The following is a 16,200-nucleotide window of genomic DNA, read 5'->3' as shown; positions in this document are numbered from 1 at the left end:
AGTGAACTGAGAATAATGGAGCTTAGCATCTGACAGCACATTTTTAAATCAATTACCTGCAATATTAAATAGCCGTTTGTTTTCAAGGGAGTTATTTTTTTTAAAAAGGTGAAAAAAGTGATAACAATTAGATATAGCAGCTGCACAAAAAGATGAAAACCATGGAGTAGAATGAGGCTTGACTTTGAACAGAGGAGAAAAAATATAAGCTTCCATTCCTTACTGAATCCAGGAGGTTATATAGGAGGCGCGTTTTTAGGCTGAGTGGGAAAATACATCAGCCCAAGGACCGTCACGAAGAAAATCACGAAAAGAAAATAGCAGAAAAGAGAGAAAATTCATACTTTATATAAACATTTTTTCAGGCCTCTAGTGCTTAAAGTTTATTTAATCAATTACATAAAAATACTTTGTATAAGTGAATTTTTTGGAAGCAGTAAATCCACAAGAATATCAAGAAAATTATAGTAAATACCAATAATTATAGTAAATAAATATTTCAAAAATTAAATCAAAATAAAGTAAAAATTAATGTAGTTTCAATTTCACCTGAACAAGATATTGCTTTAGAAAAAAGTAGTATACAACTTTTGAATTAGCATCCTGTTATTCAAATTAACTTGACAAACCTGATACCAACACAAATACAATACACAAATCATATTAATGTTAAACAAAATACCCAAGAGTGAATGGACACAAGAAAAGAAAAAATAATGGGGAGTCGATTACCAGCATTACGGACATTATGTAAATTTTTAGAAGGTAGTTATGAAAGGATCAAACGAAAACAATTTTTATAACACACAAAAGAAAAAATTTTGAGCGTTGACATAAATATGATTTTATGGCACTTCAACAGTTTGCAAAGATGTCAAAATGTTCACCTGAAATGTGTGGATTTTTCTATCACCCAGATGATTTAAATTATGGAGCAAGTCTAGATAGATTTGTCTCACATCAAACTATTTTGGAAATTAAAACACGAGCAAAAAATATTGAAAGCCCATTGATCCATTTAAAAAAAACCAACTTCTATATTATATGCAGAAGTTTGGCTCTAGAGACTTTTGGAAAATCTTCAACAGCGTCATTAATAAAGGTTGGTCCAGCATTCTATCTCTTATTCATGGGCCTGATCTTATTCCCTCTCCCAAGGATAAGGCAAAACTATTTGCAAAAAACTTTTTTTCTAGTTCAACTCTTGAATCTTATTGCCATTCTCTTCCTTCCATTCCAATTAAACAGGTTAACCCATTGATAGACATTCAAATTACTCCAGTTTCCGTTGCTAAAGTCATACCTCAATTAAACTCTTCTACGGCTTGTGATCCGGATAATATTCCTGTCATAGTCTTACAAAATTGTTTTCCGGAACTCGCTTTAATTCTCTCTAAAATATTTAATGATTACTTGACTGAGTCTTGTTTTCCTGTCTGCTGGAAAATGACATCTGCTGTTCCAATTTTCAAAAACTCCGGTGAGGTGAGATGGCGGTGAGAGGTGGAGAGGCTAGGGCTATTGCACTTGACATATCTAAAACTTTCGACAAAGTTTGGCATACTGGTCTTTTCCATAAGCTTGTTTCGTATGGTGAATCTAGAAAAGCTTTTGAGATTGTCAAATCGTTTCTTTCTAACCGCTCTATTAATTTATCTTCGAAGGCCAATACTCTTCTTTATTTCCAGGAACTTCTGAGGTACCTCAAGGTTTTATATTCGGTTCTGCTTTGCTTCTTATCTACATTAATGATCTTCCCAACAGCCTTACTTCTAAAGTAGCTCATTTTGCTGATGACTCAACTTTAAATTCCTGTCTTTACAAAATGTTTTCTTTTTTCGATTGCTTAGAAGCCAATCTGGAATCTGATCTCCCTTCTGTATTAAATTGGAACTTGCAGTGGCTTGTAAATTTTAACTCCAACAAAATTCAGTTATTTACTGCCAACAAAAATCACAATACTGTAGACATTCCTATATTAATAAATAGCAATCCTCTCACTGAGTCCTTTTTTTTACTTCTTTTGGATTATCTTTAACCACTGACCTTTCATGGAAACAATATATACAATCAATTGCTAAATTAGCATCTGCTAAGTTTGCTTCTTTTATCGTGCTTTCCATTTTCTCTCTCCTGATTCCATTCTATACTTCTTCAAATCTTTTATTCATCTTTGTATGGAATACTGTTGTCGAATTTGGGCTGATTTTTCTAATGATGCTCTTTATCTTCTAGACAAGGTCCAAAAATGCATTGTAAATATAGTTTGAACCACTCTTTCTGCTAAGCTTAAGTCTCTTTCCATTCTTCATAAAGTTGCATCTCTTTCTCTTTTCTACAAATACTATCATGGTCGCTGTTCAAAGGAGCTATCATCTCTAGTTCTATAAACTGAAATTCATTCTCGCTTGACTTGTCATTCTGCAAAGTCTCATTCTTTTACTATATCTGTCCCTGCATGCTCTTAAAGCTTTTATTCGTCTAGTTTTTTTCCCCGCACTTCAACCCTTCGGAACTCTCTCCGATCTCCATTTTTTCTTGACTCACGCAACCTACAACTTTTAAGTCTCATCAGCCGTTTCCTTGCCCTACAACTCTATTCTTTTTTCTAATAACTCCCAACTTAATAGTGGTTGTTTGCAACCTCATTGGGAGTGAATCAGAATAAAAAATACTTATATATATGTACGCAAACACAATAATATTTTTTATCCCTACAGCTCATATATTAGGGCCCACACCTTTCCGTGTAAAAGTGGGCAACACACACACACACACAGATATATATATATATATATATATATATATATATATATATATATATATATATATATATATATATATATATATATATATATATATATATATATATATATATATACATATATATATATATCTTTTTTTCTCAAAATATTTATTATTAAAAATATTTTTTAATTTCCAAAAAATTCACTAATACAAAGTATTTTTATATAATTAATTAAATAAACTTTAAGCACTAGAGGCCTTCCAAATAATCATCAGTAGTGCTGTTTTGGTATTGTTGCAAGATTTTTGTAAACAAATTAAAAATAATTTTAATTACATATTGTTGCTATGAGTAACTATTATGATGAGTTAAATTCTAATAATACAAGGAAGTATCAATTAAGAGTATCATGTTTTTGTTTGTGAAAATGCTTTTTTTATGATAAAAAAATACTTTGATTGTTAAGCTCGACGAAAACAAAAAGTTGAAAAAAAGGTTCAACTACATTTTTGTAGGAACGTTGACAGATATAAACATGGCTGACAAATCTATTAGTTGATAGGCTAGTTCTGTAGATTTCGCACCAGATTATGCTTGTCTCACTATCGGGTTTCTAGAAGAGACTAAGCTTTTTGCAATAATCTTACCTTAGTATTTTTCAAACCGTGAAGTAGCTGATATAAAGAAATTTTATTTTAGATATATTGATGATGGTTTTATAATCATGCCAAAACATCTTGACATCAGAAATTTTAAAGTTTCTCTTACTGAATTAAATGATTCAATTAGTTTTACAACCGATTTTGGCAAAGAGTTTTTTAAAAATGATAACACCTACAGTGTAATTAACTTTTTAGACATCGCAATTACTCTTGAAAATTACAAAAAAATTCAGAGACAATTATTATAAAAAAACTAACATTCATAACTACTTAAACTATAAAAGTCATCATCCATTTCACATCAAAAAGAATATTCCTTACAATTTAGCTAAAAGAATAATTGTTTTTACATCTAATTACGAAATTGAAAAAATTCGTCTTGCAGAACTAAAGTCATGGTTGAAAGATTGTGAATATCCTGATGTAATTATAAATAACGCATTCCATAATGCAAAACTACAAGGACCAGCACCACAAAAGAAGTCTAAAGAAACATTTCCTTTAATTATAACATTCTATAGCAATCTCAATTGTCAACCTTTAATCTCAGAAGCTAATCTTTTGCTCAAAGTATCTCATAATGAAAGAGTCAAAAATGTTTTTTCTAATATTTATGCGGTATTAGCTTTTAAACAACCTCCTAACTTACTAAGAAGACTTACTTCTTAGTAAGTTAGAAGTTGAAGCAAATAATAAGAAGATTGGCATATTTAAATGCAAAGACATTCGGTGTAAAATATGCAGACTCTACCTTCAAGAAGTAGATGAGTTTGAAACATCTAATGATACTATCTGGAAAATAAAAAGTCACATCACATGCAACAGCAAAAATAAAATTTATTACCTTAAATGTTTGGCATGCAAAAAACAAGCCACATATACTGGCAAAACTAACAATTTAAGATTACGAATAAACGGACATATTTCTAGTTGCAGAACTGGCCTATCAACTAATAGATTTGACAACCATGTTTATACCTGTCAACGTTCCCACAAAAATGTAATTGAACCTTTTTTCAACTTTTTGTTTTCCTTGAGCTTAACAATGAAAGTTTTTTGTTATCATACGAAAAGCGCTTGCGCAAACAACAACATGATACTCTTAATTGATACTTCCTGTGTATTATTAAAACTTAATCCATCATAATAGTAACCTTTAATAGTTACATTTTGTAAACAAAATCCTTGCTAAGTACCAAAACAGCACTACTGATAATTTTTTGGAAGGCCTCTAGTGCTTAAAGTTTATTTAATCAATTACATAAAAATACTTTGTTTTAGTGAATTTTTTGGAAATTAAAAAATATTTTTGATAATAAATATTTTGAGAAAAAAAGATTTAATTTTGTTTTTATGGTTTGACTATTTTTTGCTTTATATATCAATATATATATATATATATATATATATATATATATATATATATATATATATATATATATATATATATATATAACCTATTTCATTAATCAATTCTTGTTTCATTTAAATCTAATATGTTATTTTTATTTGTTTCTTATAGTTTTATTTATTGAAAGTTTTAACCTGCATAATATTATATTTAAAATTATTTCATTGTTTTCTATTTTACTATTTAGATTAAAATTTAAATATTTAGTGTATTAGGCATCCTATACTTTAGGATGTCTAATACATTAAATATTTTAATTATTATTTAGGCGGGAATCTATTGTTATCAATCGAAAGTAGGTTTTAACTCTTTATAAAGCGGATAAAGATCTTTCACTAAGAACATTAGTAGCTGGCATGGCAAGAATTAGCTTGGCAATCTTTACACCTTCGGTAAATAAAACTCTTTTAGAGTGATCCAAACTTTTGAAAAACAAGATTAGATCTTTGATAGAGAATTTTTTGATATTGTTACCTAATGATGTTGCAATGCTTGGAAGAAATGCAATTTGTGTTTTAGCTAAAGATTGGTTAATGTCTTGACAATAAAAGTGACAAACTGATTCCAGATGATCAAACTCCTGTTTTATAAAACTGATAATAAGATCGAAAGCTTCAAAATACAATTGACAATAATGTTCTTCAAAATACAATTGGCAATAATGTTGGTGAATCATGGAAATGATATGTAACCATGGAAATGATAGTTTTTTTGTGGGTTAAGAGTTGATTTTTAATAATCTGGCATTTTCTTTTTTCTTGAGAGTTTAGGGTCAGCGACACCAGGCTGGATTTTCCATTTCATAGTACGTTCCCAAGAAAGTTCGTAAATTTCGTTGCTTTGGAATTTTTCCAAAACATTAACAACTTGAGGTGCTAAATTCTGTCTTTCTGTTGCCAAAATACCTTGACCCCTGGAGTGCCTTACTTAGATTGTCTGTTTGTTTCAGAAGGCATTCCCCTAAATAGCAACAAAAGATAAAGTCAAATGTCGATATTATAAACTTCACTCCAGAATTCTTGATTTCGTTTTGGTATCATTCAACTCTTGAAATCTCCAAAGCTCTATTAGCTCGCGATAGTTTTCTAGAAGTAATTCAAAAACATCGCTACGCACTGTCCACCTTGTTGGAAAAAATTTATAGATAGACTTTAAATTGTTTTCCATTAGTTCTCTAATAGCATTGAGTTTGGAATTTCTTTAAGGTAATTTTTTAATAAGTTTACAAATATATATATATTCCAAACCATATGCTGTTCCAAAGGCTTCGTTGTATTTGGTAACGGATGCATTCCAATGAACTCTTCGTGTGCTTGTAAATCATCATTGACCCATCGAAGACAAACAACTATTTTTGCATATTTGAAAGTATACATGTTAAAAATATTTGACATATATTTTTTTTCAATAATAATTTTAACTTAAATTTTTTTTTTTTGAAAGGAGAATGGGGGGAGAGGGGTGATAAGACCCCTCCCAAAAAAAAAAGTTAAACTAATTATTACAAATTAAACTCAAAACGCACTTGGCAGGTAATAAACGAAATTACTGGTAACACTAAAGAAAATGTCGCAATCTTTGCCCTCAGTTATTAAAGTAGATGATGATTTTTTTCTTGATCAAAATATAATTGCTACCAAATTTAATAAATATTTTGTATTCGTAGAACCAAACCTAGCCGAAAAAATTTCATACCCTAAAAAATTAATAAAGGCAACAAATGACCCTCCAAACTCGTATCTAAATTTTTTTTGATTTGTCTTTTGAAGAGTTTGAAAGTGCTTTTAAATTCTTAGTCAAATAAAGCAATTGGTCCAGATGATATCAATGAGAATATTATTATAAACTGTTTCGACATTTTAAAAGATATACTTTTATTTTTAAATGCTCTCTTAACCAGGGAGTTTTTCCTGATGATTTAAAAATAGCAAAAATTATTTCTATATTTAAAGACGGAGAAAAAACTAATGTAAAACACTATCGTCCAATTTCTATCCCCTCTTTTTTTTTCTAAAATTTTAGAAAGAATTTTGTACAACAAAATATACAATCACCTTTTATCAAATAAATTATTATATAACATGCAATATGGATTTAAAAAAATAATTCAAGCGAGCATACTATTATTCAGCTTACAAGAGGTATATCAGACTTAATTAAAAATTCTCAATTCACATTGGGAATATTTATGGATTTAGCGAAAGCGTTTGGTACCATTAATCATAAAATTCTTGCTAAAAGATCAAAATATTATGGTATAATAGGAAATGTTTTAAAATGGTTGAAAAGTTATTTAACTAATTGTAAACAATTTATTTACGCCGATGAAACATTTTCATTAAATTTGTTAAATGTTATATGTGGTGTTCTTCAAGGATCTATATTAGTACCTCTTTCTTCCCTTATTTATATTAATGATCTAAAATATCTATAAAAGCCTCGGATTTAATAACAATTATGTTCGCTGATGAAACTAATTTATTTATGTCACACTAATGCATTTTTACTTTTTTTCATTTCGTGAACATCGAGTTAATCAAAATATCTGGCTGGTTTAAGACTAACAAATTATCTCTTAGTATTGATAAAACTAAAATGGATTCTTTTCCATCCTCTTATTAAAAAATATAAACTGCCAATTAACATACATCATCTTGTTATTGACAATATACAAATTAAACAAGTAACAGTAACCAACTTTCTAGGTGTTTATATAGATGAAAATCTTATATGGAAAAATCTTATCAAGTAAAATTTCAAAAAGTATAGGAATATTGTTAAAAGCAAGAAATGTTTTAAATAAATATGCTTTAATACAATTATATCGCTCATTTATTCATTGTTACATAAACTATGCAAACATTGCTTGGGGTAGTACAAATAAAAATAAACTTAAACCTCTTTATTGTCCGCAGAAGCATGTAGCACATCTTATATATTTTAAAGACCGTTACACTCATGCCAAGCCTTTATGATTTGAAACGATAGTTTTTAATATATATGAGCTTAATACTTTTAATATTCTTTGTTTTATGTTTAAATGTAAAAGCAATTCATCCCCGATTTCTTTCTATAATTTGTATTCATCAAAAGATAAAAATAAATACATTTTACGCAATGATAATTTTATTAAGCAGTCCATTTTTCAAACAAATCTTTTTAAACTTTGTATTGATTATTGCGGACCATTCTTATGGAATATAATAGTTGGAAAAATTTTATTTATAATTGAGGGTTTTATTCATCAAAGTAACTATTTTTCTTTTAAACGAATTTTTAATATTTTTCTTTTAAACGAAAGCTTAAAGAACTCATTTTTACAATCGAAGATTTAACAATACATTTTTGATATTTTTTAGTAATCTTCCTATTTACCCTGTATTTAAACATGAATTTATAAAAATTATATATGTATCATTAACAACTGTAATATGTAATAATGTATTTTGTATTTGTAACGGAATATTTTAAGTTTCTTACTTCATTAACCTATTTTTTATCTTGTAAATATCTTATAAATTTTAACACGAACATTTCACGTTATTTAATAACGATCATTATATATATATATATATATATATATATATATATATATATATATATATATATATATATATATATATATATATATACATATATTTTTTATTATTATATATTTGTATTTTAAGTATTGTAACGAAAATTTAAAATGTAGTAAAAAGAATAAAAAGAACAAAAAATATATAGGGTAGATTAGGGTAATATGAGCACCTTGGTAATATGAGCATACTTAAAGATTACTTAGATGTAAGCAGTGAAGTTAAAGTTGCCATGTATTTTTTGAATCGACTTTATGTGGTAGTTACAGGAATCAGTACAATTGGCGTAAATCTATATGCACTAATTAGCGGCTATCATCTAATTAAAACGCTGTTAAATTTTTTGCGTTGTTAAAATAATATCATCACGCATGAATAAATCTGTGGCGCGAAATTTTGGTGCTAAAATAATGAAATTAGTTTTTTCATAAAGAAAAATATGTTATCTAAAAATCCGATCCATTTTTGTTTAAAAAATAATGCGTAGAGCTATTTAGTTTTCACTTTATTTAAAGATGCCATTTTTGTGTAATATGAGCATGCTCAAATTATCCAGTGATTTTCATTGAAATTACCTAGTTTAAAGTCGTAAAAAAGCAGTGGTTTTAATTGGTTTTTTAAATAAAAACAAAATATAGTAAAATTTTTTAATATTTTAACAATACTAAACATTTTTCTGTAATTTAAATTCAAAAAAATTGAACTTTTATCGTTCCAAGGTTGAAGTTAATAAAATTGAAAAAATAACGAACTAATTTTTTTTTTTCTTGCGGAAAACATAGTAGTATTGTTTCAACAAAAAGTGGCCTAAAATTTGATCTTTTAATGATAAGTTTTGTTAATAACGATTCATAATATTTCAAAAATTAGTTCTAATTGTCAGGTTGGTATATTTTTTACAAAGTTAATGTACTTTTTTGAGTTAATTTAAAGTGCTCATATTACCAAGTGGTCTGGGTAATATGAGCATTTTTGCTACTTTTTTAAAACCTCTTTGTTTTAAAGAAAAAATTTCGGGTGCCCAAATATCTAAGTGGATCGTGAGTAGGGATCCCTAAATATTGCCCACTCTTACACGGGTACTAATAATTGAGGTCTGGGTACTAATAGTTGAGCTGTAGGAACAAAAAATAGATTATATATACATATATGTATAGTGGAAAGTATGCTACCTTGATCCTAAAATCCAGGGGGAAAAAAACTAAACAAAAATTTACGAAAGACAAAATTATAAAACTATTTTCGAGTTTTCTATATTTATGGTTCTAATAAACTTTAAGAAAGTATATATACATATTTATATATATTTTATAGTCAATATTAGTTTTACAATTATTATCAATTTAGGAGAATGTTATTAGCATAATGCGCCCTGGATTTTATGATCAAGGGTGCACGCTTTCCCATATATATATATATATATATATATATATATATATATATATATATATATATATATATATATATATATATATATATATATATATATATATATATATATATATATATATATATATATATATATATATATATATATATTTATAACCTACGCTGTCCAACCCTGTTGATTATCTCGAACACACCACCGACAAGGTAATTTATTCAAAAAGGAAAATTTTCAAAGTAGCAAATAGATTACGCAATAAAGTTGAAAATGTTTGCATTTGAAATAACCGATATCTTTTGTTTACACGCCTTAATCCAAATACCAATAACAAAAACTTATTATCTTATAGTAAAAGTTATTTTTGCTTAAATATTATAATTTTTTACTTTAAATTTTATTAGAATTTTCTCTTTAAAAATTATGGAAAAATTATGTTTACTGATTTAAACTATTTTTAGTTGATCTAAAGGCATTCTACAGCGCATGCTCTCGAAAACGATTCGTGTCTAATTAATTTATATTTTGTATTTTGTTATTCAAGTGTTTTTTTGTACCGAATTTATCAAAATTGTTATCATAATTCTTTCTAACAAAAACAAAATCAAAGCGTAATGCATTGATTATCTATTTGTATCGTAGGTTATCCATTTTTAAAAGGCTCTTAATATTTAGTTGAATTATTTGTTTTATCAATAATATAACAACTTTATTGTCATAAGTCTAATCAAAAACTCTAACTGTATGAGCAAATTTAATTCAAATGAACGTAATTTTGTTTAGATACAAACTAAAAAAGGCACACAAACGCACACATATAGATACATATGTATGTATGTATGTATGTATGTATGTATGTATGTATGTATGTATGTATGTATGTATGTATGTATGTATGTATGTATGTATGTATGTATGTATGTATGTATGTTACATACATATATAAACACACACATACAGATACATATGCATGTATGTACTGATGTATGTATGTATGTATGTATGTATGTATGTTACACACACACTCACACACACACACACACACACACACACACACACACACACACACACACACACACACACACACACACGCACACATATAATATAAATAAATTATAGTTTACTGATTGATTATTAACATTTTGGCTAAAGAAATTATTAGAAAATGTATTTTACACTACGCAAATGTGTTTGTTGAGTTAAAAATAAGCTTATGAAAATGTTCTCAAACACAGCACACCCTTTCAGTAACTTTTAAACCATTTAAACCTTTACAGTGTCAAGATTTTTTGCACCTTATCTTTAGTTAGTCAAGATATTTCTTGAAAGAAAATTTGATAATGAAAAAATTTTATCTAAGCAAAATTTTCTTTGTAAATTCTCTTTAAACTTTTTGTTGTTGTTGTATTATAAAACAAGTTTTAGCAAAAACAGGACTTAGCACCTAAATGTAATAAAGTTAACTAAATATTTTCTTGTTGAAAATAATAGTATTAACATATTTATATGTCCATTGACCACATAAAGACTGAGATGTTGCAAATTTGCTTCTTATGTATATATGATATTATATAAATTTGTTCCAGAAATGTGTTCAGGGTTTCAAAAAATTAATAGTTAAAAAAATATCAATAATAGGTGTATGAAAGGGTGATAAGAGCGCAGGATTAATAATACCAAAAATTTAAGCTAGAACTGTAAAAATGTTAGAAATGTAGAAATTGAGTAGAAGCGGTAGGTTAATAAATCTAAATTTAGCTCTAATAATGATGAATTTATTAAAGTCTAATAAGGTTAAAGTGAGGTTATAACTTTATATTATTCATTTAACAAAGGCTTTCAAAGTTTTTTTTTTTTACTGTAAAAAATGATTTATTCCTTGGATGTTCCAATTTAGGCTACTTTACCCCTAATATTCAAGATGGTTTTAAAAATTATAAGTAGCAGCTTTCAAGTTGTCATTTTTTTCATCTTTAAAGGTCTCATACATTAATTTATTTTAATTCTTTTTTATCTTTGGTATGTTTTTGTAATATTTTCTTTTTTTGTTGAATTTTTTACAGTTAAAATACATCAATTAACTTATTAAGTTAAACACACATAAAAATAAATAAAAAAAACAAAAGGAAAACAAATGACACCTTAACAGCCTGAAATAGTGACAATAATTTAAGAATGTTAATTTTTTTTATTGTTTCATATTTCTAATTTATAAACATCTTTTTTTTTTTTCCAGAAATAGTTGGATGGATGTTTTTTGTTTTAATTTAGTGTAAAAAATTATTTACCAAAACAATATGATAAATAATGGGAAACAGTTGCTTTAAAAATGAGCCCACATATGCAAGATATCATTCAAATACAAAAAACAATGAACCAAATTTAGACAATGTTGTTGGTTCTCTATTAGAAATGGACCCAAGTCTTCAAGATCGTGATGAAGGTGTAACAAAGATAAATTCATGGATAGAGGAAATTGGACCAGAGATGTGCATGTCACCTGAACACTTAGAGATAAGTCGTTGGAAATGTATTAAGTATTGGGAGGCACAACATACTTGTGATATATATGGGAATGAATATTCTTCAGGGCTTAAACTGACTGGATCGTGTGTAAGATTTTATTTTGAAAAAAGACTTGATGGTTCACCACCACGTTTAGTTATCGAGCATTATGGGAGATCTGTTAATATGCCAAACAATGAGTCAAAACTTTTATCTACATGGGCTCATAACTTAAGGAATTCATTCAGGCGTAAAAACAAAACCTTGAAAATTTTTTCCAATGACAGTGCTGGAGACAAAAGTTTATAATTTATTTTGCTATAGTTTTATCAAGGCTTTTGTTTAATTCTTCTATAAGAAAAATAGAAGTTAATAGTGTTAATATCTTTTTTTTTCCCTGTTATTTTATAACAGGTTTTTTTTTTTTTTTTTTTTTTTTTAATTCTTTCAATGAGTCAATGAGTAATAGTGATCTTTTTTTGAAAAATTTTTTGGAGTTAAACTATTTGCCTTAATTACAAAAATGTTTTGAAAATCTATTTTTATATTTCTTAAAGAATTTTCTAATCTCATACAGCATTTAAATATTAAATATTTTACACTTGTTTAAAACTTTTTTGTTAGTTATAAAATGAACAACAAATATTCTTTTATGTTCCTAACAGCCTAATTTTATTTAAAAATTTAAATAATGCAATAACAAAAAACAACCATTGGTAAAGCTAAGATATTTGGAAATTTTTATTGATATTTTATAATTAGAATATGCTATAAATCATGTGCCAATTTTTTTTGAGTTTTATCTTCTATCAAATTTAACTTTTGTTTTAAGTTATTTTGATTTTATAAAAACGTAAGAATTATTACTTATATGTAAAGTAAAATAATAGTTTATTTGTTTTAACAATTTAATTTATTATATATAGAGATTATTACTTTAGAATTACACAAGTTTGTGTATTATTGTTATGTATAGTTTGTGTTTTACATTTGTGTTAACTTAATAAATTTTGTAGAATTTAAATTAGTTCTACTTTTTTTTTCTCTCTCTAATCATATTTTATACTATTTAGCTCCTTTGTTGCATTTGTTTAATTTATCACTTATTTGTTTATTATTGTGTATTTATTTTCAATCAAAAAATTTAATAATTACTATTTATTTTTACTGTTGGATATATATTTTTTCAGTTCAAACCAAAAAATGTCTAAAATTGGAGATCCACGTCTCGGAGATCTTTTGCAACTACCTTACTCTGGTAATAAGAAGGCAAAAGTTGCAATTTTGGGGTATCCATGTGATATTGGAGTTGAACGGAACAATGGTCGTGTTGGTTCTAAAAATGGACCTTGTTGCATTCGCAAAAAGTTAGAAAAAATGGGTACGGTAATTAATCCAGAATTTAACATTGATTTGAGTAATATTCATTTTGAGGATCGTGGTGATATACAGATTAGTGACTCGCTTGAAAATAATCATGAAATTTTAGCATCAGAAGTTTCTAGTTTGTTAAATGATGGTTTTATAGTTATTGTTGTTGGAGGAGGTAATGATCAAAGTTATCCCAATGCTAAAGGCCTCATGTCTTCAATGAAATCTGGAAATATAGGAGTTGTTAATATTGATGCTCATCTTGATGTGCGTCCTCTTATTAATGGCAGTCTCGCTCACTCAGGAAGTCCTTTTCGCCAATTGCTTGAGGATGAGATGTATATTAAAGATAAGGGAATGTTTTTAGAATTTGCTAGTCAAGGCAGTCAATGTTCTGCAGAGCATGTAAAATATATTCAAAGTAAAAGCGGTAAAATTGTATGGCTATCTGAGATACACAAGAAGGGTGCAAATGAATGTTTTAAAAATGTGCTTAACGATTTTAAGAGTCGACCATTGTTTGTTTCTTTTGATATTGATTCTATAACAGGCGCCGATTGCCCAGGCGTTAGTTGTCCTTCTGTTATTGGGTTATCTGCGCAGGATGCTGTAGATATTTGCTATTTAGCAGGTAAAAATACTTATACCAAATTATTAGATTTAAGTGAGTTCAATCCAAACATTGAAGAAGATCGCACGGCTAGATTAGTTGTTAACATGATTTATTATTTCTTACTGGGTATAGCTGAAAGATAAAATCTCAAAAAGTATTTGTCAAGCCTGAAAGTTCAGTTTTTTTTGTTTGTTTTTTATATATATGTATTTTTTTATTTTACCCCTTTTGCTATAAAATATTTTAATTTGCATCAGTTAAAAATTATTTTTAGTCAATTGTAATTTTCCGACCGCTTACAAACAATATTTTATAAGTTTCTGCCTGAATTACTTTATTCTCTAGATCAGTGTGACCAAAGCATATTTGAGCAGTGTGTGACCGCTTCATTCTCAAAGATCAAAAAAATAATACACAAATAATATAAAATAGATAATGTAAACATCAAAAAAACTAAAACAACTAAATTTTGGAGATACTTGTTGACAAAAATATATTTTGAAAAGCCAATATAAGTACAATAAACACTAATGTTTCAAAAAAACACTAAGATAAAGGGTGATGCGGAAGTTATCAAACAAATCTGAATTTAATTGAATATTATAATTTGTTTTTGTGGTTTTATGCGTGGGCATGGACGTTCTATAAAACATGTTTATTATTTGAAACAATTATTTAAAATGAGGTTAAATGCAGCTGAACGAGAATCTTTTCGATAGCGACTCAAATGTTTCTTGCAAATAAACCTAATATATAAAAAAAAGAAATTGTAAATCATTTTAAAAGGAAGGATTTGCGCGAAGGACAATATATGATAACCTGAAAAGACTTGTTCAATATTTTTCTGATAAAAAGCACCCTGGTCGTCCAACATCCTGGACTAGAGAAAAGAAAGCCGAATTAACGAGACTTATCAACAATCAAAAAGGGGTCAGTCCGAGAAAAAAAGGTTTTAAATTCGGTGTAAATCAATCGACAATTGGTCGTTAGTTGAAAAAAATGAATATTAAATATAGAAAACGTGAAAAAACTCCAAAATACACTATAGAACAACAATTAAAAGCAAAAAAAAACTATAACTCAAAATCGCTACTGGTTATCTATGACAAAAAATACTTTTGTTTTCAGGGGACAATATGCCTGGAAATTCTAGATACTACACAAACAACAAAAAAACATGTCCGAAAGAGTTCGTTTTATAGAAAAAAAGAAATTTCCAAAAAAAACTAATAATGTAGATAACCATATCTTACCGTGGTATGTCCGACCCATTGTTTCGCACTTTCAAGGCTGTAGCTATTAATTCATCGATCTATATTGATAAATGTATTTAAAAACGACTTCTTCCATTCATTCACAAGTATCACGGAGACTTTAACTATTTATTTTGGCCAGATTCAGCAAGTTCTCATTATTCTAAAGATTCTCTAAATTAGATGGACCAATATGTCTATTACGTTAATAAAGAATCGAATTGAAAACTTTTGGGGGCATTTGGAACAAAAGGTTTACGAGGAAGATTGGCAAGCTTCAACAGAGCAAGTGTTGATTGATCGAATTAAATTAAAACTACAAAAAATCGATTTAAATTTTTTACAGTCGCTTATAAAAGGCGTTAGAGCAAAATTGAGATCAATTGCAAACGGTGGTGCTTTTTCATTTAAAAAATAGCTTATTTTTATTAAAAGATAAATACTTTGTATAAAAAAATATAATAATAGTTTTTTTTTTCATTTATAAATAAGTTATTGACGTTTTTATTTTGTCTGATAACTTACGCATCACCCGTTACTCTACAAAGTAAAAAAATTGGCTAATATAACACGGGCAATTGCTAATATAACACGGGCAATTGCTAATATAACACGGGCAATTGCTAATATAACACGGGCAATTGCTAATATAACACGGGCAATTGCATACTCTT

The 16,200-nt window shown here is 27.5% G+C and overlaps 2 protein-coding genes across 2 annotated transcripts; both read left to right on the top strand.

Moving 5' to 3' along the window:
- Nucleotides 1-1,044: 1,044 nt before the first annotated feature.
- LOC136088018 (uncharacterized) lies at nt 1,045-7,256 on the top strand. The gene is made up of 3 exons (XM_065811656.1): nt 1,045-1,485; nt 3,607-4,079; nt 6,935-7,256. Exons 1-3 carry the CDS (start codon nt 1,045-1,047, stop codon nt 7,254-7,256), a joined length of 1,236 nt encoding a protein of 411 aa, XP_065667728.1.
- A 6,236-nt stretch (nt 7,257-13,492) lies between these two features.
- On the top strand, nt 13,493-14,416 carry LOC100199130 (formimidoylglutamase). The gene has a single exon (XM_065811655.1). It carries the CDS (start codon nt 13,493-13,495, stop codon nt 14,414-14,416), a length of 924 nt encoding a protein of 307 aa, XP_065667727.1.
- The last annotated feature ends 1,784 nt before the right edge of the window (nt 14,417-16,200 follow it).

The sequence above is a fragment of the Hydra vulgaris genome, chromosome 12 (assembly GCF_038396675.1).
Source record: "Hydra vulgaris chromosome 12, alternate assembly HydraT2T_AEP".
NCBI lineage: Eukaryota > Metazoa > Cnidaria > Hydrozoa > Anthoathecata > Hydridae > Hydra > Hydra vulgaris.
This window is presented reverse-complemented; position numbering and strand designations above follow the sequence as displayed.

What these genes read in the sequence shown, in the direction of transcription:
- LOC136088018 (XM_065811656.1), top strand. Translation starts at nt 1,045, where the DNA reads ATGCAGAAGTTTGGCTCTAGAGACTTTTGGAAAATCTTCAACAGCGTC. An exon ending in TTTTCAAAAACTCCGGTGAG is followed by an intron (nt 1,486 to 3,606) that starts GTGAGATGGCGG and finishes TTAACTTTTTAG; the next exon opens with ACATCGCAATTACTCTTGAA. An exon ending in CTAAGAAGACTTACTTCTTA is followed by an intron (nt 4,080 to 6,934) that starts GTAAGTTAGAAG and finishes AAATAATTCAAG; the next exon opens with CGAGCATACTATTATTCAGC.
- LOC100199130 (XM_065811655.1), top strand. Translation starts at nt 13,493, where the DNA reads ATGTCTAAAATTGGAGATCCACGTCTCGGAGATCTTTTGCAACTACCT.